Here is a 25388-nt window from a genome sequence, read left to right on the forward strand (position 1 = left end):
CAAAAAAGCAGGGAACACTTGTAACCAAAAAAAGTCTGTTCTGTTGCCAAACTATAAAGGTAATTTACAGAAGCAGGTCTCTACAGTGACACTCAGGACACGCATTGTTCCACAATTATGAAAAAGCTGTAAATGGGCTTTCTTTCCCAGTATTAAAAAGCAGGACGCTCCTTAACACTTCTCCAAGAATTATTCATCAGACATGTTCTATTGCAGGTGCTGCTACTCTCTACAGTGGAAATATCAATATGAGAAAATCCGATTTCATCAGGTGACTCTAAGTTTTATTGAACACTTTACAAATGCATTTTTGATTGATACATCCATATTCTCAATACAAGTCAGAAAATTAAAACTTAATTTTAAAACCTAAACCAATTTCGCTGTTTTTAAGACCTTAAAACTAAAGAGTTTCTCCTAGCCATTCTTAATTTATTTTTAATATATTTTAAAAAATTTATTTGTTTATTCCCTTTTGTTACCCTTGTTGTTTTATTGTCGTAGTTATTATTGTTATTGTTGATGTCATCATTGTTGGATAGGACAGAGAGAAATGGAGAGAGGAGGGGAAGACAGAGAGGAGGAGAGAAAGATAGACACCTGCAGACCTGCTTCACTGCCTGTGAAGTGATTCCCCTGCAGGTGGGGAGCCGGGGGCTAGAACCGGGATCCTTAGGCCGGTCCTTGCAGCTGGTCCTTGCGCTTTGCGCCAGGTGCGCTTAACTCGCTGTGCTAACACCAGACTCCCCCTTAATTTCTTTAATGGCAAACATTTTAGACTGTTCTTCTGCAGAGAGAATCTAAGATACTTTTTTTTTTTCTAGACTCCTCCATTGCAAAGTTTTATCTTATTACTATATACAAGGACCTGGGGGGTTGAGCCCCAGTTCCCCACCTGCAAGTAGGAAGCTTCATGAGTGGTGAAGCAAGTCTGTGGGTGTCTCACACTCTCTCTTTCTTTTTTCCCCACCCATCTCAACTTTCTGTCTGTCCTATCAAATATAATATAGTAGAAAAACAAAATGAAAAAAATTGTCACCAGGAGCAGTGGATTCATAGTGCTAATTCTGAGCCCCAGTGATAACCCTGAAGGCAATAAAAAAAAAAAGTTTAATCTAGCCACTACAATGAGAATAAGTGGAACAAACATCAGACTGAAAGAATATCTGTTCAAATAAGACAGTGAGCCTATTCAGCTATGTAATGAAATAAATCAATATACCTCTCTCTAACTATACCTTCCTCATCTACAAGATTAGAGTAACAAAATTTACCTTACAATATTGTTTTTATTTTTTAATGAGTTTTTAGACAACATTTTCCTTAGTTCCTTTATTATTTTTAAATCTCTATTATTAGTAGTATTTTTTTGCCAGAGCATTGCTCAGGCACATGATGATACAGGGGACTGAATCTAGGATTTAGAGCTTCAGGCATGAGAGTCTCTTTGTATAACTATTATACTACCTCCCTAGCCCCCACTAGTTTTTTTTTTTTTAATCTATAGTGGTCTGGGAGGTGGTGCAGTGGATAAAGCACTGGACTCTAAAGCATGAGGTACTGAGTTCAATCCCCAGCAGCATGTGTACCAGAATGATGTCTGGTTCTTTCTCTCTCTCCTCCTATCTTTCTCATGAATAAATTAAAAAAAAAAGTTTCAGAGATTCCTATCCTTTCTCTGGGTTGCATTTAAAAAAAACTATAAATCAATATGTACCACAATTTACAAATTACAGTATCATCTATAAATGACAATTATGAAAGGTGTGATTTATATATTATGTAATAAACCACCATAATCATATAAAGTATTGTTATTACTACTGTATGAAGAAATTTTATTAATTATTCAGTGATTGGTGACTGAGTATCACCATGTGATCCATGTGCTTGACACATTGCTAGGCAGTCATCATACAGGTCAAAGATATCTTTCCCATTGTCCCTTGGAGTTTAGAGTTCAGGGAGGCAGAATTTGCTCATGATGGAAACATGACAAATCATGGGTGGTTTAGGAGACGGTGAAGTGGATAAAGCATTTGACTCTCAGGCATGAGGTCCCAAGTTCAATCTCAGGCAGCACATGTACCAGAGTAATGTCTGGTTCTTTCTCTCATAAATAAATAAATCTTTTTTAAAAAAAAAAAGAAATTACGGTATAGGAGGAGTGAGTAATGGCATTAGAATTTGGTGGTGGCTGTAATGAGACTTAAACACATATATAGATGTAAAATTGCACCCATAAAATTATATAATGTTGTAAACTCATGTGAAATTAACAACAACAGCAAAAATAACTTTAAAAAATGTGTACTGGGGTTCAAGCCCCTGTATCTACCTGTTGAGGGACAAATGCAGGACACAGTGGGGGTCCTGGGTTTGCACACATAGAACTGGGATGCACACTAGCACATTTTTGTTTTTACTGGGTTTTCACATGTGGAACTGAGATCCACTTGGTGATGAGTTCTTTCTTTTTTCCTGCACCATATGAAGGGGGAGGAGCTTGTCTCAATGAAAAGTGGGCCCTGGTGTGATGTATGAAGGATATAAAGAGTTTAGGCACTAGTTATATGAATTCCATATCTGCCACAATTACCTGTGTTCATTTTCTGAGACCATAAGTCATAGTTCTCAAGTGAGGACACATATGTCACTGGACAGTGCAGTTGACAAGAAGAATCTTTAGCAGGATGTCTTCCAAGTTCCTGCCATTAAAGACTCACAGGAAGGACTGAGTAGGTAAGTGTTTGGGCAAGTGCTGGCTCTCATGTGCACTCACATGCATGCAGTGCATGCATATGTGCATGTACACAGAGAATACAATGTGGTGTTGTGGAGTCTGTGTCAAGAACCGACACATCAGTTCCCTATCTCATCCTCCTCAACAACCAAGTGAGCCAAGCAGTCCAGAGAGTTGTGAATACCCAGAATCCCATAGCCAGTCAGTAAGTCCCTGAGTCCTGACAGTGTCTGTCACCTTACTGGCCACCATTGTCTCCATCATACTTCAAGGCTGGTTTGGAAGGTGAGTAGCTTCTCATACTTTGTCTTGCGTAGTTTAGTGTAAACATACATGAATAGATCTGGAAATTTCTCCAGAAAATACCGGGCAGGTTCGCCAATAATGGACTTTATGCTGAAACAAAACAGAAAGTGTTTCAGGCTTACCCCAAAGTCTTCTTCCCCTCTCCACAGCATAGAGCAGAAACCTCTTAACTCTCTGGACCCAAAAGCATTGGAATCGGATAAATATTCACCTCTTGATTCTCTAGCTGAGGGAATTCTAGCAACTTAATTTTCACCTCAACTTTATCATCAGGTACTATCACTCCACAATCCTTTATTTACAATGGCAAAGTTCAAGAGTCCTGAAAACTGCATATATGCGTGTGTAGATGTGTGGATGAGTCTTCAGTGAATGTCTTTGGTGGCAAGAACTGATTTAACTAGAAGTTTCAACACTGCATTTGCTCTGCCTGGCTACCAGAAGTCTATTTTTCTGTTCCACTGGGAGTCCCTATCCCTGGGGTAAAGAACCTAGCAGAAGCTCAGGAGGGAGGTGAGCACCAACTGGCTGACCCACCCTTCATCAAAGACCTTAGTGATGCCCTTTCCAAGAAGAGGGGGAGAATTACTTTTATTTTATCAAAATAAATGTTTTTTTGCCCCATGGAATAGCAAGTATGTTTTTTTGCCCCATGGAATAGCAAGTATGAATTCAGAATTGGAGTTAATAACCATTCCTTTTTTCACATAAAGTTTACAGGAATGAAAGCTGTTGAAGTTTTCTGGTCCCACATTTCTTGATATTTGTTGTTAGAAATTCTATTTTTTCCTAGATCCTTTACGTTTACAAAACATGTCAGGTGGATTGTTATCAGTAATATCTCATTATCTGAAAGTGCCACAAGGTCTGCCCAGTAAGGAAGGCTGCAGGCATCCCTTTGTCACAACTTCCACCCGAAGGCTGAGGTCTGGGGAATTGTCAAGGGTTAAAAGAGCAGCCCACAAGCCAAGAGATGAATGCATACATTCATCTGTAACTCTTGCCATTTGACACCCCACCTTGAAGGATTTGGGGTTTGTGAATAGGGTGACTTGAGAATAAACAGATATTTCATGACATTCAGACAAAGACTACTGTAATTAAGGTATAATCTCCCTATGGACATTCTTGATGTCTCCCACAACTTGAAAGTAATGTGCTTTTCTTCCCTGAATTGTGTTTACCTAAAAGCATCTTTGATCTTGTTCCTTTTGATGTGATGTTATTTTTATCTATAAATACTCTGCAGGAGAGTTTGGTTCACTGACACACCTAACATTCTCCCATCTCAAGATGTCTAGGTGCGATCCCACCAGACTCTTTAGATCAACTCTTAAGTGGCTGAAGCCGTGAAATGCTTCAGATCTCAGGGTCCTGGCATCTGGCTAGGATTCTCCTACCCCAATATAAACTATAGAAAGCAGTACTTACTCTTTATTCCTGTCTTCCTTGATGTGTTGTTGTATGTTCCGGATGAACTTTAGCAGGCCATCCACACTTTTGCAATATGGCTGTTTTCTGTAGCTCTTTCCATTTTTAGAAGCAAGTTTTTCATAAAATTCTCTCTGTTTCTGCATAATGGCATGATCAATCTAAACAATAGAACATGGCATAAAAATGTGGTAATAACCCAAAACAAATCTTAATAGAATATTAATGCAAAAAAGGAAAAAATACAAATTTAAATTTGTATTTTGAAAGGGTTGTGACTATAGCACAGTGGTTCATACAACAGATACCCAGTGATCCCAGGTTCAATACCAGCACCACCATCAACCAGAGATGAGCAGTGTTCTCCAATGATGAATTAAAATAATAACTAAAGATAAATAATAATAATAAATAAATAATAATTTAAAAATAATTTGCACTAGATTTCCAGTACTGAATAAGACTATTTAATATGAATCAACTGAGTGATTAGTGGTGATAAGGTTAATTAATATTAATAGAAAAAATAGAAGTTACTACACCAAAATGCAAACTTCAGTTGTGCTTGGATGTGAAATGTTAAGTAATTTTAAATTTATATATCTATTTGCCAAATGAACTATTTTCATAAGGGATTAAGTACATTAAAATGTGCTTTTATATTTTGGGCTGCTAGTCTAGGAAATTTGCTCACTGTACTGAATAGGATTTTTTCTTAAAGAAATGAGTTCTTAATTTTTATAAAAGAATTTATAATTATCTTTATTTATTGGATAGAGATAGCCAGAAATTGAGAGGGGAGGGGGGATAAAGAGGGAGAGAGACAGACACCTGCAACACTGCTTCACCAATGGCAAAGCTTTCCCCCTGCAGGTAGGGACCATGGGCTCAAACCTGGGGCCTTGCGCACTATAATATGTACACTTAACTAAGTGTGCCATCACCCAGCCCTGAATAGGATTTAAAAAAATTTTATTACTAATTTAATATTTATTTACAAAATTATAAGATAACAGGGGTATAATTCTACACCTTGCCCATCACCAGAGTCCTATGTCCTCATTCTCTTCACTGGAAACTACATTAGTTCTCCCAAGGTCACAGATAGGGTTTGACTATTATTTATTATTTCTATAACTATCATTCTATATGTATATATACCCCCCTTTTTATTCCTATGGTCCTGCCTTTTCTTCCTTTCTAAGTCACACTTAGTATTTCTAAGTGTCCTTTCCTTCAGGTGCTGATGGAGTTGAGAATTCAGAGGCCTCTAGTTATCTTCTCCTAACATTTACTCCTCTGGGAGTATGGACTAAAACTGAACAGGATTTTTTATCTATGGCCACCCTTCTTAATTTTTATGGAAATCCATTTCTTCTTCAAGAGTTGTCCAGACGAAAAGCTGGCCTTGATGCTACAAAGAAAGCATAATTGTTTTTTGTTTTGTTTCAAATTCTATTTTCCAAGGGTTATGTATTTCTTCCTATTCCTGTGAATCCCAGCACACTTCAACCGTGTCTTGGCCTCCTCCTTTTCTGGTCAGTACCCCTGTAGAAGGCTCTTATAAGTTAGGAGGAGTTTAAACTGACAAAGTAATATTACAATAACCAAGGGAACAAAAGACCCCTTAAAAGGAGAAACTGGTGACAAGACCAATACTAGCGGTGACCTCTTAGACTGTCAAGATAAAAGCATGGCTCCAAAGGGACAGGGCTGGCTACCTGGCATGATCCCAAAGGGTCAAAGTGGCCTCAAATGTATTAACTGGGTTAAGCAAAAGACAGTGTAACTCTTTTAACACTGTCTAATAATAACTTCTTGGCAGAAGCAATAGATAAGTTGGGACTGTTTTGCAGGAAACAAGCAGAAACTCGCTCATACATCCTCCCAACTCCATTCCTACTTTTTAATCATCAGAACAGCATGACGTGTCTAAAACCTGTTACAAGTTATGTTTTATGAGTGTGTGCACAGAAACACAACCTCTGGGGGGTGGCTTCTTCATTTTGTAGGTGGCCAATCTGAGGTGTAGGCAAATGATTTTTTTTTTCCTCCAGGATTATTGCTGGGGCTTGGTGCCAGCACGACAACTCCATCTCTCCTGGTGGCCATTCTTCCTTCCTCTTTCCCTTCCTTCCTTCCTTCCTTCCTTCCTTCCTTCCTTCCTTCCTTCCTTTCCCTCTTTTTCTTCATTTTATTTGATAGGATAGGGAAATTGAGAGAAGAGGGGGAGACAGAGAGGGAGAGAGAAAGACATCTGCAGACCTGTTTTCCTTCTCATGAAGCATCCCCACTGCAGGTGGGGAGGAGGGGCTTGAACCTGGATCCTTGCACAGATCCTTGCACATAATCCAATGTGCACTTAACCGTAGACAGCAAATGATTTTTTTTTTTAAGGCACAGTGCTAGGAAGGGATGCAGCAGGATTTGAAGCTGGGTAGCCAGATTGCAGAGGCTACATGCCAAAGGCACTCACTGCAGCAAGCTCCCCATGAAGTGTGCATTACTGAGGAAATCCTGACTGGAGAGTGGAGCCTGAACTACTGGGACTGGATAAAAGCCAGAGATGAGCAGAGCCCGTAAGAGGACATGTTCTCATTTCCCAAAACCATTGGCTTTCCCCCTAAGTTTCACTGACTTACATTGGCATTTAATTAATTTTAAGCCTTGTCTTTCTTAGTTTAGACTATGTTAGACTGTTTTAGTGACTGGCCCATTTTTGTGGCCCTACACTGTTTCTGGGGCAGCATAGGACTCAGACTCAGCAAGAGAGGCTGGCCATCTCTTCTGGAACTGAAATGCTTCCCAGTGGAGGGTTACCCTTTCACTAAGTTCTATTTAATATTTTATTTATTTATTAGCACTAGATAGGGGAGAAAAAGGAGGGGGAGAGGGGAACAGAGGGGGGGAGAAAATGCAAATATGAAAGCATTACTCTGTCACATGGGATCATGGGATGGCAGGAATTAAACTTGGGACTCCATGCTTCCAAGTCAAGTTCCCTACTCACTGCACCACCTCATGGACTCACTAAGCTCTGTTTAACTGCAGCAGATTTAATTCCCAGTGCCTCATGCACCTGAGTGATGTTCTGAGTTTTTCCTTATATGAAGAGAGTACACCTTAAAAAAACATAGCTAGCTGTTCTTGCCATGAGGTAATAGGATTTATCATCAGTCCATCTCAGCAACAAGACTTGAGAGAAAAGGGGGCACAAGGAAAGAGAAGTATATTGGTCAAGATGAGGCCATCTTAATGAGAGCCTGATTTAATCTGTCCAGGGCCTGGCCTCAGAAGGGGAGCAGAGGGCAGAGGGGGACTGGGATGGTGAGGGAAGGAAAGACAGTCTTCTCTTCTACCCGCTTGCACCAAGTCTTCATCATCTTTATTAAAAAAGGTAAGTAAAGGGTTGGTGAGACAACATAATGGTTAATCAAAAAGCTTTTCATGGCTGAGGCACCAAAGGTCCCAGGTTCAATCCCCAGCACCACTGTAAGTCAGAGCTGAACAGTGTTCTGAAAATAAAAAGTTAAAACTAGTGTAATACATTGCACAGATTAATATTGTTGGAATAATTTACAAATAATAGGAATTGATCATACCTTTTCTTGCCAGTGGTCAAAACTTCTCAACTGTCCCTGTGTTTCAGATTTCAGTAGTTGAAGGAGCTCACTGTCAGATTTTTGACTTTTGATGTCAGATTCATTTCCCACTTCCCCTAGGGCCCTATAACGTCTGAAGACAACAAAAGCATCATGATCACTCCATCATTTCCAGTCTTTCTATAAACAGGGAAACTGTTAGATATTAACTGTTGATAAAATTAGTAAAACTCTCTCTCAAAATCTGCATGCCTGGAGAGTGATTCTCTGTTTTCATCTTCAAGAGAGAAAAATCACCATCTAGAGAAGTTAGTCACTGCCATAAGAACACACAGCCAGGCAACACTAAGTTGAGAGAAAAGCCTGGGTCTTCTGGCTGCTGAGTAACTACAGGGCACCCAGATTGGACACATTTCTAGGTGTCTCTGTGAGGTATTGCCAGATGAAAGGAACATTCGTGTCAGTGGACTTCCCTATGTGAATGAACATCACCCAAACCTTGGAGAGCCAGACACAATGAGGAATTTTCCTTCCTGATGAGTGCTGAGATGTTAATCCTCCTTTTGCCCTGAGCTGCCCTAGTTCTAGATTTACTCTGACTAGAATGCACATGTTCATCTCTCTGGGCCTCAAGCTGTTACTCAGACCCAGTTATATGTGGCTGTCCTGGGTCCAGCCTGCAGACAGCGGACAGTGGAGCTTCTCAGTCACCACATTGCATGAGCCAATACTGTGTAGTAGTCTCTCTCTCTCTCTCTCTCTCTATATATATATATATATATATATATATATATATATATATATATACATGTATTTATATCTCACTAACTTTTTATTTAAAATATATTTTATTTGTATATACGCTTTTATTCATCAGAGCATCACTCAGCTTTGGCTATTGCAGCTGGGGGTTGAACTTGGGACCTTTCACATGCAAGACCTGTACACTAGTGCTGTGTGCTTTCCCCACTCCTATGCATATTTATGTGTATATACTTAAATTATATATAATCTTTCTAGCTTTAAATTTTGTTTTCATGATGCTCTTTTTTTTACCTGATTAATTTATCACTGGATAGAGACAGAGAGAAATTGAGAGGGGAGAGGGTGATAGAGAGAGAGAGACAGAGAAACACTTGTAGCCCTGCTTCACCACTTGTGAAGCTTTCCCCCTGCAGGTAGGGACCAGGGACTTGAACCCAGGTTCTTGTGCACTGTAACATATGCACTCAGTCAGATTCACTGCCACCTGGCCCTGATGTTCTTTCTTTCTTTCTTTCTTTCTTTCTTTCTTTTTTAAAAATATTTATTTATTCCCTTTGGTGCCCTGTTGTTTTATTGTTGTAGTTATTATTGTTGTCATCGTTGTTGGACAGGACAGAGAGAAATGGAGAGAGGAGGGGAAGACAGAGAGAGGGAGAGAAAGATAGACACCTGCAGACCTGCTTCACCACCTGTGAAGCGACTCCCTTGCAGGTGGGGAGCCGGGGGCTCAAACCAGGATCCTTATGCCGGTCCTTGTGCTTTGCACCACCAGCACTTAACCCACTGCACTACCACCCGACTCCCCCTGATGCTCTTTCTATAAAAGCAATAACCTCCATTTCTGCAACACATTTAACATTCTAGTCACCAAAAAGCTGGGAGAAAAAGTAATAAAGCACAGATTCCCTACCCAAATACCAAACATCATGTTTGATATTTTCAAAATTCAATATATCAAATATATTTTGTGGATTGAATCCACTCACAAAATAACAAACACTGATTAGTAGGTTTTGAACACATTCATACAGATTGTCACTTTGATAAAAAATGGTCACATGACCTCTGGAGGGTTGAGCACACATGTTACCATGTGGAAGGATCTGGGTTTAAGCTTCTGGTCCTTATCTGTAGGAAGGAAGCTTCATAAGTGAAGCACTGCAGCTAGTGTCTCTCTTTCTCTCTTCCTATCTACCTCCTCCTTCCCCTTTGAGTTTCTATGTCTCTATATAAAATAAATAAATAATAAACAATTCTTTAAAAACATGACCTAAGGAAACTATTATAAAACAATATTATACATAAATTAAATGATATTAATTATCATATAACATATGTTTTAAAGGGAATATATAGAGTATATATTTAATGTAACAGAAATATAATACTAGTAATATTATGAATAACTGATGGATTATTATTAATACTGACAGTATATGAAATGTATAATATTATGTAAAATATGTCATTTATAGTCTATTAGTTCTACTCTTAAAAAAAAAAACCCTGGCTGATCCACTTATTTCACTCTAGAGTCTGTGATAAGCACTCAAGTTTCACTTACTTCTCCCAACTCCAAAAGAAAGGATGTCCCAACAGGTCAGCCAGGAGCCCTGTGACATTTTCCTCAGGGTTGACTAGCTGACGAACGAGGTCCTGCGTCTCTTCATCTGAAGCAAGCTGAATAATCTTGTCACTGCTTTTAGCCTTCAGTTTCTCAAAAGGGATGTCTCCCTTTTTTGTCACATATATAACCAGCTGTCCAAGGGCCTGCATGAAAACCAAAGACCAGCTCATAGGTGCCATTAAATTGTCCCTCTGTTTGGATAGCCTTACAAGGTGTGGTGACAACTAGCAGATGGGGGAAGTTGGGAGGAGCCTGGAGAAGGTGCGTTAGGAAGAGAAGGCATGGGTACACACATGGTGAGCTCTCTCAGGTGGTCTATGATCCCCACAGCCAGAGCTGACCCAGGGCCAGCAGAAAAGCCTGCTTCCAGGAAGAGGGCACGAGATGGATCATATAAGGTGAAAACATGATAGATAAACTGGAGAAAGATGTCTTGAGCCACAGGAATGCCAGGAGTTTGACTGAATTGAGATTGAGAGTCTCAAACTCAAGACTTCACATAGGCAAGTCCTCTACTCTGCCACAGAGCCACCTCCCGGCTCATCAACTTTTCTTATTTAGCTAATGAAGGACAAGAAAGAGGCAAAGAAAGCCACAGCGATGACCAATCTCACACCCAGACAGGGAAATTCAACTGCCTAAAGGGAAGCAGGGAGCAGTTAGAGCAAGAACATACTCTTGTAGGCCACTGGAAACACGGTAGTAACTAAATAAGGAAGTTGGAATATGAGAAAGCAGGGTGACTACAGCAGTTACCTGTAGGTCTTCCTTGACTTCTCTTTCACCAGCCTTCTCAATGCTTTTGTCAAAATCTGCCAGGTAGATAGCATTCTTGGAATCTGAGAAAAGAAAAGGCACCTTAATGTCCTTATTCTATAATACATGTCATGATGCAATACACTCTATCATCTCTGAAGGAAGCAGTGATAAGGCTCACATCTGCACTGCTCTCTGGAACACTGCCTGTATGCAAGGTGTCACCTGTTAGCTAGTTGCCAACGGTAGGGCTTACTATTTTTTTTTTTAGGTCAGGAGGCAGGAGAATGAGAATAATTTCCTTTTAAAGTTTTACTTTAAATTTTTTATTAAAGAAAAAGAGACCAGAGCATCACTGAGCTCTGGTATATATAGCACTGGGGATCAAAGCTGAAACCTCATGTATACAAGTCCTGTGCTCTACCACTGAGCCACCTCCCTGGCCCTTTAGGATGAGAGTACATTTAATGAGTTTCCCATTCATACAGTTCTTGGGGATAAAGAGCAGAGATTTAGTTATTTAATTTTTTTTATTGCCACCAGGATTGGTGCCTACATGATTTCTAGTGGCCATTTCTCCTTCCCTCTTTCCTTCCTTCTTCCTTTATTTCCTTATCTCTCTTTTCTTTGCCTCCAGGGTTATTGCTGGGGCTTGGTGCCTGTACTACAAATCCACTGTTCCTAAAGGTCATTTTTTCCCATTTTTGTTGCCCTGGTTGTTGTTGCTATTGTTGTCATTGCTGTTGTTGTTGGATACAACAGAGAGAAATTGAGAGAGGAGGGGAAGACAGAAAGGGGGAGAGAAAAATAGATACCTGCAGACCTGCTTTACTGCCTGTGAAGTGACCCCCCTGCAGTAGGGGAGCCGGAGGCTCGAACCGGGATCCTTATTCCAGTCCTTGCGCTTCGCTCTATGTGCGCTTAACCCACTGAGCTACTGCCCAGCCTCCCTTATTTCTCTTTCCATAAAATACTTTATTTACCTTATTTTAATAAGAGAGATACAGAGGGAAAGAGAGAGGGAGCCCCCCCCCCAACACACACATGAGTAAAGCCAGCAGAATTCCACTCTGATGGAAAGGATGGCCAACCTCCTGATGAAGAGGGGTGTCATACAGTGAATAGGCAGGTTCTAAACCTGGGATTGTTCTCAGGTATTTGAACCATTAAATTTTCATTATCTTTTAAACATTTAGTGGGGATGCTGACTTGTTCTGCTCATTAGCAATCTGTTTTACTCTGTTGCATCTTATCCCAACATCCTCAATTTTGATTTCAATTTAGCCATTATGTTTCGCTAGTAACATTCAGCTTTTCTATCTGAAGAAGCACACTTTCAAGATTCTCTGACTTGGGGTTGACTTAAGGTAATTCACCTGGTAGAGCATATATATTACCATGCCCAAGGACCCAGGTTCAAACTCTGGTACCCATCAGCAGGGAGGAAGTTTCACAAATGGTAGAGCAGTGTTGTAGGTATATATATATATATATATATATATATATATATATATATATATATATATATATATTTTTTTTTTTTTTTTTTTTTTTTAATTTTGGGGGCTCGGTGCCTGCACTACAAATCTAATGCTCCTGGAGGCCATTTTTCCCATTTTGTTGCTCTTGTTGTTGTTATTATTATTATTGTTGCCATTGCTGTTGTTGGATAGGACAGATAAATAGAGAGAGGAGGGGAGGCAGAGAAGGGGAGAGAAAGATAGACTCCTGCAGACCTGCTTCACCATCCGTGAAGTGACCCCCAAGTGTAAGGACCAGCGTAAGGATCCCAGTTCGAGGCCTCCGGCTCCCCACCTGCAGGGGGTCAAAGAAAGAAGGAAGGAAAGAAGGAAGAAAGAAAGAAAGAAAGACCATAAAAAATAGTGAGGTTGTATAAGCACTGAACCCTAGTGATAATCCTGGTGGCAAAACAAACAAAAAAATTCTCTGACTTACAAGATACTCTGGAATTCAAATTTCTGGAGCTGGCTTTCAAAGGCAGCAGAAGGTCAATCTAATTTTCTGTTTGTTGCCTCTAGGGTTATAGCTGGGGCTCAGTGCTGGTACTGAATCCACTGTTCCTGGCAGCCATTTTTTGTACTTTTATTGGATAGAACAGAGAGAAATTGAGAGGGGGAGAGGCAGAGAGAGAGAGAGAAAGAGAGAGACACTTGCAGACCTGCTTTGCTGCTTGTATAGCTTCCTCCCTGAAGATGGGGAAGCCAGGGGCTCAAACCCTGGTCACTGAGCTAAGTACTATGTGCATTTAACAGAGTGTACCACTGCCCAGCCCCAATCAGTCTAATTTCCACAGGTATTTACATGGAATCAGAATGAGAACTGGTAACAAGAGAGATTGCACCATAATTATGAATTGTTCTCATTCATCCTCATAGGTAATCACCCACATTTACTCTAGACTTTTCTGTCTGAAGTGAGAAAATTTCCTCTTACAAATAAAGATCTCTAATATTTAAATATCTATAATTTCTAAAGATTTATTGATGTATTTATAAGAGAGAAAGAGAGACCCAGAGCATCACTCTGACATATGCAATGCCAGGGATCAAACATAGGATATTATTATTATTATTATTATTATTTATTTTAACAAAATCACTGTTCAGCTTTGGATGATGGTGGTGCAGGGGATTGAACCTGGGACTTTGGAGTCTCAGGCATGAGAATGTCTTTGCAGAACTACTATGCTCTCTCCCTAACCCAGAACTTATGCTTTAAAAAATTTTTTTTTAATTATCTTTATTTGATAGAGACAGCCAGAAATTGAGAAGAATGGGGAGATAGAGATAGAGAGAAAGACACCTGCAGCTGTGCTTCACCACTTGTGAAGCTTTTCCTCTGCAGGTGGGGACTGGGGGCTCGAACCTGGGTCCTTAAGCACTGAAACCTTATGGTTTTAAGTTCAAAGTTCTAGTCACTTTGCCACCTCCCTGGCAACTAGATTCACAATTTCTTTATAAAAGCTGAGTTGAGGAACTTACCTACTAAGATGTTTTGTGGTTGTAAATCCTGGTGAGTGTATCCACACTGATGAAGTTCATCTACAGCCCTGAATAACGATGAGAAGACATTCTGGGCAAACTCATCTTGTGTGTGTGCCACAGCCTCCCCTCTGGAGCTGTCCAAGTGCTCCTGCAGGGTCCGCTCGCACAGCGCCAGGCACACGTACTGGCAGCCCCCGTAGGTCTCACATTCGTAAAACTTCACCAGGTGGCTGTTCTTGCGGCTCTTCTGTAAGCAGGAGATTTCCTTTGAGCCTTGCATGCTGCCTTCATAAAATCGTTTCACAGCTACTTCTTGATCTTCATAGAACCCCAAGTAGATGCCCCCTTCTGAAGTGTCAGCAATTTTATATTCCTTGTGAATAAAGATCTTGAGTTTGCCAATCATTGGGCGGTAGATATTGTGGAGATGTCTCAGTGCTTTCCCCCAGCGAGTGCTCTGAGACTCCCACTCTCTGAGTGGAGAGTGAAAATCATCTTTGGCTCCACAATTGTCTCGAAGAAAGGTCACCAGGGGCCTGTTGTAAGTCCGCCTCGCTATCATGACCAGATCTCCGCAATCTGTGCTGGCTCCTTTGGTGCACAGCAACATGGCAATGTCATTCAATCTGTGCTGGACAGCCAGCAGCAGTGCTGTATTGAGGTCCCTGTCTGTTGCATCAATCTCTGGATGTTCTTGATCCAAAAGCATCTGCACCAAACCCAAGTGCTTCTTCTCCACAGCCAGGATGAGTGGGGTCTTCCCTTTCTCATCCCTCACTCGGACATCAGCCCCGTGTTGCAGCAGGAGGCGGGTGATGGCCTTCACTTTTGTGTTATCGAAATGCAGAAAGGCATAAATTAAAGCATTTCTGCCCCTGTTGTCTTGGACATTAACCTCTGCCTTCATGTCTTTAAGGAGGACTTTCACAACCTCCTCCTGGCCTCCTTCAGCAGCGAGCATGAGAGCTGTGGCCCCTCCTTTCTTGAGCCTCTCTTGCTCCTGCCCTGTCTTTTGTCTCAGATTCACATCTGCTCCCATTTCACACAGGAACCGTAATGCATCCACATGGCCATACAGAGCTGCTTCCATGAGAGCTGTGAAGCCGTGATTGTCGCTCTCATTTACATCGGCTCCAAGGGAATGAAAGAGCTGGAGCAGCTTCTTGTCTCCCATGATCCCAGCGATGATGAAAGGGGTGGCCCCATTGCTCTTCTTCAGAAGTGGCTCGGCACCATGGTCAAGCAGAAGATGCACAAAGTCCTCCCTGCAGTTTTGTACTGCAATATGCAAAGGGGCCCAGCACCCTTCCCCTTCCTGGAAATTGACATCAGTCCCCTTATCCAGCAGTTGTTTGGCCAATCTGATGTCTTCATTTCGGATGGCTTCCAGCAACCTATGGTGGTCTTCCAATGTGGGTCCCTCCTGGTGGCTGCTGGTCTCCATGATGATAGTTACCACTGCTTACAAGGTTTTACCTTCTCACAGAAAAAAAATGAAATGACAGCCTCATGTCAAAATGTAATCAAAGAGACATGGAGCACTTAGAAATCCCAATCATGATAAACAGGGGTTCACAGGTCAGCAGTATAAGGAAGGACAATCCTTCTGGAATCTTCTGACACCCTACCTGGAAACAAGAGAAATATTTCGTAATTGTACAGGAGCTAGAAAGGATGGGACTTGCTAAAATTCATGTTACAATCAATTTCCTCACAACTATTTATTACTGAACTTACCACTATAAAAGACTATGACTATATGTAATTAAAAAATAAAAAAGTCATCTAGGGGGTCAGTAGGTGGCTCACCCAGTAGAATGTACATGTTTCCAAGCAAGAGGAACCTGGGTTAAAGTCTCAGGCTACCACATGGGAGCACCAGTAGCAGGGATGATTCACAAGTGGTAGAGCAGTGCTGTGGTGTCTCTCCTTTCCTCTCTGTGTCTCTACCACTCTTGCAAACCTCTCTCCTTTAATTATCTATATAAAGGGGGGAAGAATAGTCAGCCACCAGGAGTGGTGGAGTTGTACACTGAGCCCCAGATATAATCCTAGTGGCAAAAGGCAGGGGGAAAAGGAAAGAAAGAGGAAAAGAAAAATGAAAATGATTCTCCCACTGCTCAGAAACACATTGTTAATACTTTAGTATATTTCATAGCTTTCTAAAACAGTTGGAATTATGTTAAGTAACTTCATGTCTGTCTTATTTTCTTTCATTTAGTCCTATATTATAAGCAACTTATGTTAGTTTATTTTTATTTATTTTGGATAGAGACATGGAAATTGAGAAGGAGGAGTAGAAAGGGAGAAAGACATTTGCAGTCCTGCTTCACTGCTGGTGAAGCTTTTCTATCAATAAAGAAGAAAAAAAGCATTTTAATCACTGTAATTTACTATTAGAAAAAATATTTCATTGCCCTATTTTCAAGTAATTTCTAAAAAATATTTGCAACTAAATCTCAAAATTATAATTTTAAACAAGTCTAAATAATATTGTAGCAGTTTTAGCTTATTCTTATTATTTTACAGTAGAACTTTAAATAATTTATCACAATAGATCTTTGTGGTGACACAGTATACCGGCGACCATGGATGGAAGTCCCGGCACACTGCTGACATCAGCCTTGGTGACAAAGTATGCAGCGATCTGCACAGACACATGGTGGACTGTGGGTGGATCCAGTCTGTGCTGGTGTACAAGGCATTGTGGGTGGGCTAAATAGACTTAAAAATACAGCCAGCCAGAAGTCACTGTCTTTGGCTGCTGCTGCTTCTCCTGGTCAGAAGCATCTCAATAGAGGTGCGCCAGGTATCCACCATGGCTACTTTTCCTGGGAACTGAACACATGTGACTCTGCTAGCCAGCAAACTTTTAAGACCCCTCTACAGCATGAGCAACCTTTACCAGAGCTGATAATTGTTTATCTTATGGGACTAAACTTTTGATAACTATACTCAGACTTTATGGACCTAGTGTACTCTTAAACCCTGATGATAATTGCTTATTTTGCCTTTCACCTGTTTCACCCTAATAAAACCTTTTTTCCATTTTTTTCAATAATTTTCAATTTTTTCAGTTTTTTCTATTTTTTCAATTTTTTTTAGTTTTTAGTTTTTTATTTTATTAAATTCTATTTCTATTTTTTCAATACTTTTCAATCTTTTTTAATTTTATTGTTTTTTTCAATTTTTCAATTTTTTTTCTTTTTTTCCATTTTTTTCAATTTTTTCAGTTTTTTCTATTTTTTTCAGTTTTTTCTATTTTTTTCAATTATTTTTAGGTTTTTTTATTTTATTAAATTCTCTTTCTATTTTTTCAATACTTTTCAATTTTTTTTAATTTTATTGTTTTTTTCAATTTTTTAATTTTTTTTCTTTTTTCCATATTTTCAATTTTTTGTTTTATTTGATTTTTTCCATTTTTCTCCAGTTTTTTTTTCAATTTTTTCCATTTTTTTCAGTTTTGAAATAGAAAAAAAACTGAAAAAACTTGAAAAAAATTTTAAAAATTGAAAAAATACAAAAATATTGAAATAACCTGAAAAAAATGAAGAAAACAAAAAAATTGAAAAAACTTAGAAATAACTGAAAAAATTGAAAAAATAGAAAAAACTGAAAAAAAGAAAAAACTGGAAAAAATTGAAAAAAATAGGGAAAAAATGGAAAAAATTGAAAAACATTGGTAAAATTGAAAAAAACTGAAAAAATTTTGAAAAAAATCTGAAAAAACTGAAAAAAATTGAAAATAAATAAAAAATAAATAAAAACTGAAAAAATATAAAAAATGAAAAAAATTGAAAAAAATTGTAATAAATAGAAAAAAATTGAAAAAAATGAAAAAAACAAAAAATTTTGAAAAAATTGAAAAAACTGAAAAAATTTTGAAAAAACTGAAAAAAATGAAAATAAATAGAAAAAGCTGAAAAAAATTGAAAAAAATGAAAAAAATTGAAAGAAATTGAAAAAATGAAAAAATAGAAAAAACTGAAAAAATTGTAAATAAATAGAAAAAACTGAAAAAACTGGAAAAAATGAAAAAAATTGAAAAAACTGAAAAAACTGAAAAAGAATAGAAAAAGTGAAAAAAGTAGAAAAAAGAAAAAAATTGAGAAAACTGAAAAAAATTGAAAAAAATATTAAAAATTTTTTAAAAATAGAAAATAATTTTTAAAATTTTTTTAAAAATAGAAAAACTGATAAAAATAGAAAAAATTGAAAAATAGAAAAAACTGAAAAAAATTGAAAAAGTATAAAAAACAAAAAATTGAAAAAATATAAAAATATAAAAAAGTGAAAAAAATTGAAAAAAATATAAAAAATGAAAAAATTGAAAAAAATGAAAGAAATTGAAAAAAATGAAAGAAATTGAAAAAACCCCTTTTACATTGCTGGTGGGAATGTAAATTGGTACAGCCTCTGTGGAGAGCAGTCTGGAAAACTCTCAGAAGGCTAGACATGGACCTTCCATATGACCCAATAATTCCCCTCCTGGGGTTATACCCCAAGGACTCCATAACACCCAACCAAAAAGAGGTGTGTACTCCTATGTTCATAGCAGCACAATTCATAATAGCTAAAACCTGGAAGCAACCCAGGTGCCCAACAACAGATGAGTGGCTGAGAAAGCTGTGGTATATATACCCAATGGAATACTATGCAGCTATCAAGAACAATGAACCCACCTTCTCTGACCCATCTTGGACAGAGCTAGAAGGAATTATGTTAAGTGAACTAAGTCAGAAAGATAAAGATGAGTATGGGATGATCCCACTCATCAACAGAAGCTGACTAAGAAGATCTGAAAGGGAAACTAAAAGCAGGACCTGATCAAATTGTAAGTAGGGCACCAAAGTAAAAACCCAGTGGTGAGGGGTAGGCATGTAGCTTCCTGGGCCAGTGGGGGGTGGGAGTGGGTGGGAGGGATGGGTCACAGTCCTTTGGTGGTGGGAATGGTGTTTATGTACACTCCTAGCAAAATGTAGACATATAAATCAGTAGCTAATTAATATGAGAGGGGGAAATCAATTGTATGTCTTAAAGTTTCTCAAAAGACAAACTGAATCTTTTTAATATATAGGCTATGTATTTGATATGCGGACTCTCTCAAAAGCCTAGACCAAGTAGATTAGAAGCTTCCAATAGCACAGCTATATACAAGATACTGGGTACTGTCCAGCAAACCATAACAAAGGGACTTTTCAAAGTTAACCCAATTAACAAATAATGTGATGATAATATTAACTATTGATTGTCTTTTTGAACCCTAAGACAGCAGGAACCTCACATCTTCACTATAGAGCCCCTACTTCCCCCAGTCCTGGAACCCTTGGATAGGGCCCACTTTCCCGTATGCATCGCCCAATCCAAACCAAATAACATTGCATCTGCCGATCACAACCTAACCAAAGCAACGATTGCTACCTCAACATGCTTCACCTCAGAATGTATCCAGAGACTTCACGTGTGGAATGACAACCCTTCAGCTTCATTACTCGGGTGAGACCTTTCCTTTAATAGTACACTCTAATTTCATCTCAGGTAGTTCACTTTCTAACAAAGTCCCATAACCTAGATATACACCAGTTTCTGTGAGAGAGAGCTTATGTGCACACGTATCCATAAACTACTGCAAAATATATACCTGAAAGCAGGACTACACTAGAGTTTACAGTTCCAGATGCCACCAGGATGCTGGCTAGGCTTCCCTGGATTGAAGACCCCACCAATGTGTCCTGGAGCTCAGCTTCCCCAGAGTCACACCCTACTAGGGAAAGAGAGAGGCAGACTGGGGGTATGGACCGACCAGTCAACGCCCATGTTCAGCGGGGAAGCAATTACAGAAGCCAGACCTTCTACCTTCTGCAACCCTCAACGACCCTGGGTCCATGCTCCCAGAGGGATAGAGAATGGGAAAGCTATCAGGGGAGGGGGTGGGTTATGGGGATTGGGTGTTGGGAATTGTGTGGAGTTGTACCCCTCCTACCTTATGCTTTTGTTCACTAATCCTTTCTTAAATAAAAAATTTAAAAAAAAAAATAGAAAAAAATAGAAAAAACTGAAAAAAATTGAAAAAGTATAAAAAACAAAAAATTGAAAAAATATAAAAATATAAAAAAGTGAAAAAAATTGAAAAAAATATAAAAAATGAAAAAATTGAAAAAAATGAAAGAAATTGAAAAATATTGAAAAAATAGAAATAAACAGAAGACAATTGAAAAAACTGAAAAAATTAAATAAAATTGAAAAAAACAAAAAATTGAAAAAACAAAATAAATTGAAAAAAATAGAAAAAATTAAAAAAACTGAAAAAATAGAAAAAAATGAAAAGAATTGAAAAAAATGAAAAAAACTTAAAAAAGCAAAAAAATTGAAAAAAACAAAAAAATTGAAAAAAATGAAAAATTTAAAAAACTGAAAAAACCAAAGAAACTGAAAAAAATTGAAAAATATAGAAAAAACTGAAAAAATTAAAAATAACTGAAAAAACAAAAAAATGAGAAAAATTGAAAAAAACAAAAAATTGAAAAAATAGGAAAAAAATTGAAAAAAGTGAAAATAATTGCAGAAAATAGAAAAACATAAAAATTGAAAAAAAAATAGAAAAATGAAAAAATTTAAATAATAGAAAAAAATGAAAAAATAGAAAAAACTGAAAAAATAGAAAAAAACAAAAAAATAGAAAAAAATGAAAAAAATTGATAAAAGTTGAAAAAACTGAAAAATACTGAAAAAAACAGAAAAAATTGAAAAAAAAACAAAAATTGAAATAAACTGAAAAAATAGAAAAATATAAAAAAACTTAAAAATTGAAAAAAATTAAAAAATGGAAAACTGAAAAAAAAATTTTTAATTCGAAAAAATAAAAAAATGAAAAATTTTAAATATTGAAAATATTTTTCAATTTTTCAATTTTTTCATTTTTTTGTTTTTTTATTTTTCTATTTTTTCAATTTTTTCAATTTAAAAAAATTTTTTTATTTTTTAAATTAAATTTTTTTTCACTTTATTTTTTTTAATTTTTAAATTGTTTTCAATTTTTTTCATTTTTCAGTTTTTTTCTATTTTTATATTTTTCAATTTTTAATTTTTTTCAATGTTTTTAATTGAAAATTTTTCATTTTTTAATTTTTTTTTAATTTTTTAATTAAAAAATTTTTAGTTTTTTTTCATTTTTTTCCATTTTTCTTTATTTTTTCAATATTTTAATTTTTTTCATTTTTTTTAAGAGAAATACTGATTTTTAATTCAAAAGGTAAACTAGGCATCAGTCATCTTTGAGCCTACAAATTCGCAAAACCACTGAGACAAGGCACAGATTTTCCCCATAATTGTTACATGGCCCCAGTTACAAAAAAAATTTTCTGAAAATGTTAAAACATAAAAATGTAAATCTGAGATATAAAAAAAGTATAAAAAAAAAAAACTCCCACAAAACTTGACATCGTTCCATTTTCTACAAAATAGCACCAGTAAGAGTAAAAGGTGTTAAAAACCATTACAGCATTTCTGAAATGCAGCCTGTTGGACCTCCCATGCCCCTAAAATTGACTTATAAAAAGGACTTTAAAATCTCAGACAGAGAGCGTTTATTGTAGTTTCTCCCCCCTATAATCTCTTAGATGGAGAAAAGTGTGGGAAATGTGCTTCTGCCCCTGGCTGTCAAAACAGGTTGAAGAAATTGGCTTGTGTTCTGATTCTAGGGGAATTGTGCCTGCAGACAAGTGTGAATGGTACATCTTGGGAGTGGGGGGTATGTGAAAAGGAGAGTGGGAGACACAGGAAGGTCTAAGGAAGCTGTATCCTTCACTGCCCTGCACATGGGAAAGAGGGATATGTGAAGCTGTGCCTGGATACAGCATCAGTGGCAGCTTCTAACCCAGCCCTTCCCTCCCTGAGCTCCCCAGAGGGGTCAACTACAGTCACTGAGGGGGATTTAATTAAGGGAAGTCCTGCCCTTACATGAGCAGGAAGAAATAGCCCTGAATGTGATGATGTCATTCCTGCTGTCATCATCATGAAAAATATTCTAAATGAGCCCTGGCAGTACAGTATACTGCCAGAAGGAGGAAATGGTCTCTTTGAGGAAAAATTCAAGAAAGGTAGACATCCTGTCCTCTTCTGCTAGGCCCAGGCTGGGAGAGGAAAAAAAAAAACCAAAAAAAAAAACCCTCTGGGTCCTTAAAAATGTCCCTTAGCCACATTGTCTACAACTGTCCACTCCTGGAAACAAGGGAGCTACAGACAGTTAAACATTTTTAAAGATTTGCATTTTCTGTCTTGGGTGATTCTCCAGCATTAATCTGAGTATTAGAGAACTGTCGGCACTGTGGTTTTGCTATCTTAGCCATCCTATCTCTTGAGCGGTTAACCCAGGAGGGGAAAGAGGGAAACAAACAAACAAAAAAGTCATCTTACTATCTACTTCAAGTTTTTAAAGTCTTAGAAAATGAGCACCATGCTTGGCTGCTCCAAGCAGCCGGATCTGAATTGTGCACAATGAGGTGGCAAGTCATGCTACCCCTGCTGGGAGGGTACTGTTCCCTCCACAAAGGTAGCCTGAGACATGAGCCACATAGCTGAGTTGAGGAAGGGCAGAGCCCAGGCAGCACCTTCTGGATCCAGGCTTGGTCCCATTCCCCCATGCCAAGGGCCTTCCAGAAGAACTATTCACAGGCAATTTTTTTTCTTTTTTTTCCAATTTTTTCCATTTTTAAAATTTTTTTCAATTAAAAAAATTTTTTTAATTAGTACTCTGTGTAGCCATATTTTATATAACACACTCTTTTTAAAATTTCTTTATTGGGGAATTAATGTTTTATATTCAACAGTAAATACAATAGTTTGCACATGCATAACATTCCCCAGTTTCCCATATAACAATACAACCCCCACTATGTCATTTATCATCCTTCATGGACCTGTATTCTCCCCACCCACCCACCCCAGAGTCTTTTACTTTGGTGCGATATCAAATCCATTTCAGGTTCTACTTGATAACACACTCTTGAACACACTAATTTATTCAAACTTTTATTAAACTATAGCCTACTAAAACTGAATTATTGGTAATTCCCTCTTAGGAGCCCTTTTGTTCTGCCAAGGGCTATGAGGATAGTTATAACATTAATTGCAGGTCACACGAAATCATCAACTTAGAAATTAGCTGCTATGAAAAAAGCTTCTGTTTCCTTGGCAGGGCGGGAACAAATGATTTCCTCACCCTGGCTTTTGACTATTACCTCTTAATTGTTAGTCTTGTGTTACTGAGTTTCAATTTCCTATTTCCTCAAATAGGAAAAGATGATAGCTATCTCCCTGCTTATAAATAAGTAGGGAGTGTGACAAATAAGTATCCAATACAAAGTGGAGCTCATGAACATCATCTAGATATTTAAAAGCTCTATCACATCCTAGTCTCCCCACAGGTGTGATATGCATACAACACAAATATTAATCAAAAGGTATCCAGTAATGTGACTGCCCTCACTCAGCTGATTTAGATCCCATTCAGTCATCAGCCAGCATAAATATATTACTGCATGTTTATAAAACCTCTGCTTCCTCAACATTCACTGAGCAAACATTTTCCAGTCACCTTAGTCTCAGAGTCCCACCAGAAACCCACTCACCTGGCCATGAAATCTCTGCACTTCATGTTTCAGTAGATAGTTAAAAACAAACAAACAAACAAAAAGACACATGGAGAGAAAAGAATCAGAGGAGAGAAGAAAGATACTCCAGCAAAGACGTTGCAGCAGGAAGTTCTGCTTTCAGTTTCATTTTCTCTCTGGAACCGGAAGTGCCTGGGAAACAGAGTTCATTTGGTAAAGAATATTACGTTATAGCTCTTGGAATGCAGCAGAAACTTGGAGAAGAGCACTCAGGACCACAGAGTCCAGACCTCCTGCAGAAACACACACACACACACACACACCACTCAGGACCACAGAGTACTGTCCTCCTGGGGACACACAACAACACACACACACACACTCAGTGGCACAGAGTCCTGCCCTCCAGGGAACACACACACACACAGAGACACACACACACACAGACACACACACACACACACCACTCAGGACCACAGAGTCCAGCCATCTTCGGGACATACACACACACACACACACACACACACACACACACACCACTCTGGACCACAGAGTCCTATCCTCCTGGGGACACACACACACACACACACACACACACACACACACACACCACTCAGGACCACAGAGTCCTGTCCTCCTGGATACACACAGACACACACACACAGCACTCAGGGCCAGAGTGTCCTGTCCTCCTGGACACACACACACACACACCACTCAGGACCACAGAGTCCTGCCCTTCTGAGGAAACACACACAAACACCACTCAGGACCACAGAGTCCTGTCCTCCTGGGGACACACAGACACACACACACACACACACACCACTCAGGACCACAGAGTCCTGTCCTCCTGGAGACACACAGACACACACACACAGCACTCAGGGCCAGAGTGTCCTGTCCTCCTGGACACACACACACACACCACTCAGGACCACAGAGTCCTGCCCTTCTGAGGAAACACACACAAACACCACTCAGGACCACAGAGTCCTGTCCTCCTGGGGACACACAGACACACACACACACACACACACACACACACACACACACACCACTCAGGACCACAGAGTCCTGTCCTCCTGGAGACACACAGACACACACACACAGCACTCAGGGCCAGAGTGTCCTGTCCTCCTGGACACACACACACACACACACACACACACACTACTCAGGACCACAGAGTCCTGCCCTCCTGGGGACACATACACACACACACACACATACACAGACACACACCACTCAGGACCACAGAGTTACAGAGTCCAGCCCTCCTGGGGACACACACACACACACACACAGACACACACCACTCAGGACCACAGAGTCCAGCCCTCCTGGGGACACACACACACACACACACACACACACACACACACACGCACAAACACACACACCACTCAGGACCACAGAGTCACAGAGTCCTATCCTCCTGGGGACACACACCCATCTGTGTGTTCTTTGCCCCAAATCCCCACTACCCCCTACACCTCCAGCCCCCAAAGCCCAAGCAATCCTTTGAATAACTACTTAAGG

At 38.8% G+C, this 25388-nt stretch overlaps 1 protein-coding gene across 1 annotated transcript; it reads right to left on the minus strand.

Moving 5' to 3' along the window:
• Window positions 1-2140: 2140 nt before the first annotated feature.
• Window positions 2141-24062, minus strand: RNASEL (ribonuclease L). The gene is made up of 7 exons (XM_007525856.3): window positions 23865-24062; window positions 14233-15863; window positions 11231-11313; window positions 10412-10617; window positions 8083-8215; window positions 4481-4641; window positions 2141-3139 (listed from the first exon to the last, which is right to left on the minus strand). Exons 2-7 carry the CDS (start codon window positions 15677-15679, stop codon window positions 3004-3006), a joined length of 2166 nt encoding a protein of 721 aa, XP_007525918.1. The 5' UTR covers window positions 15680-15863; window positions 23865-24062; the 3' UTR covers window positions 2141-3003.
• Between the last annotated feature and the right edge of the window lie 1326 nt (window positions 24063-25388).

The sequence above is a fragment of the Erinaceus europaeus genome, chromosome 9, assembly GCF_950295315.1.
Source record: "Erinaceus europaeus chromosome 9, mEriEur2.1, whole genome shotgun sequence".
Classification (NCBI taxonomy): Eukaryota; Metazoa; Chordata; class Mammalia; order Eulipotyphla; family Erinaceidae; genus Erinaceus; species Erinaceus europaeus.

What these genes read in the sequence shown, in the direction of transcription:
- RNASEL (XM_007525856.3), bottom strand. Translation starts at nt 15,679, where the DNA reads ATGGAGACCAGCAGCCACCAGGAGGGACCCACATTGGAAGACCACCAT. An exon ending in TTCTTTTGGAGTTGGGAGAA is followed by an intron (nt 8,216 to 10,411) that starts GTAAGTGAAACT and finishes TGTTGTCTTCAG; the next exon opens with ACGTTATAGGGCCCTAGGGG. An exon ending in AAGGAAGACAGGAATAAAGA is followed by an intron (nt 3,140 to 4,480) that starts GTAAGTACTGCT and finishes GTTTTGTTTCAG; the next exon opens with CATAAAGTCCATTATTGGCG.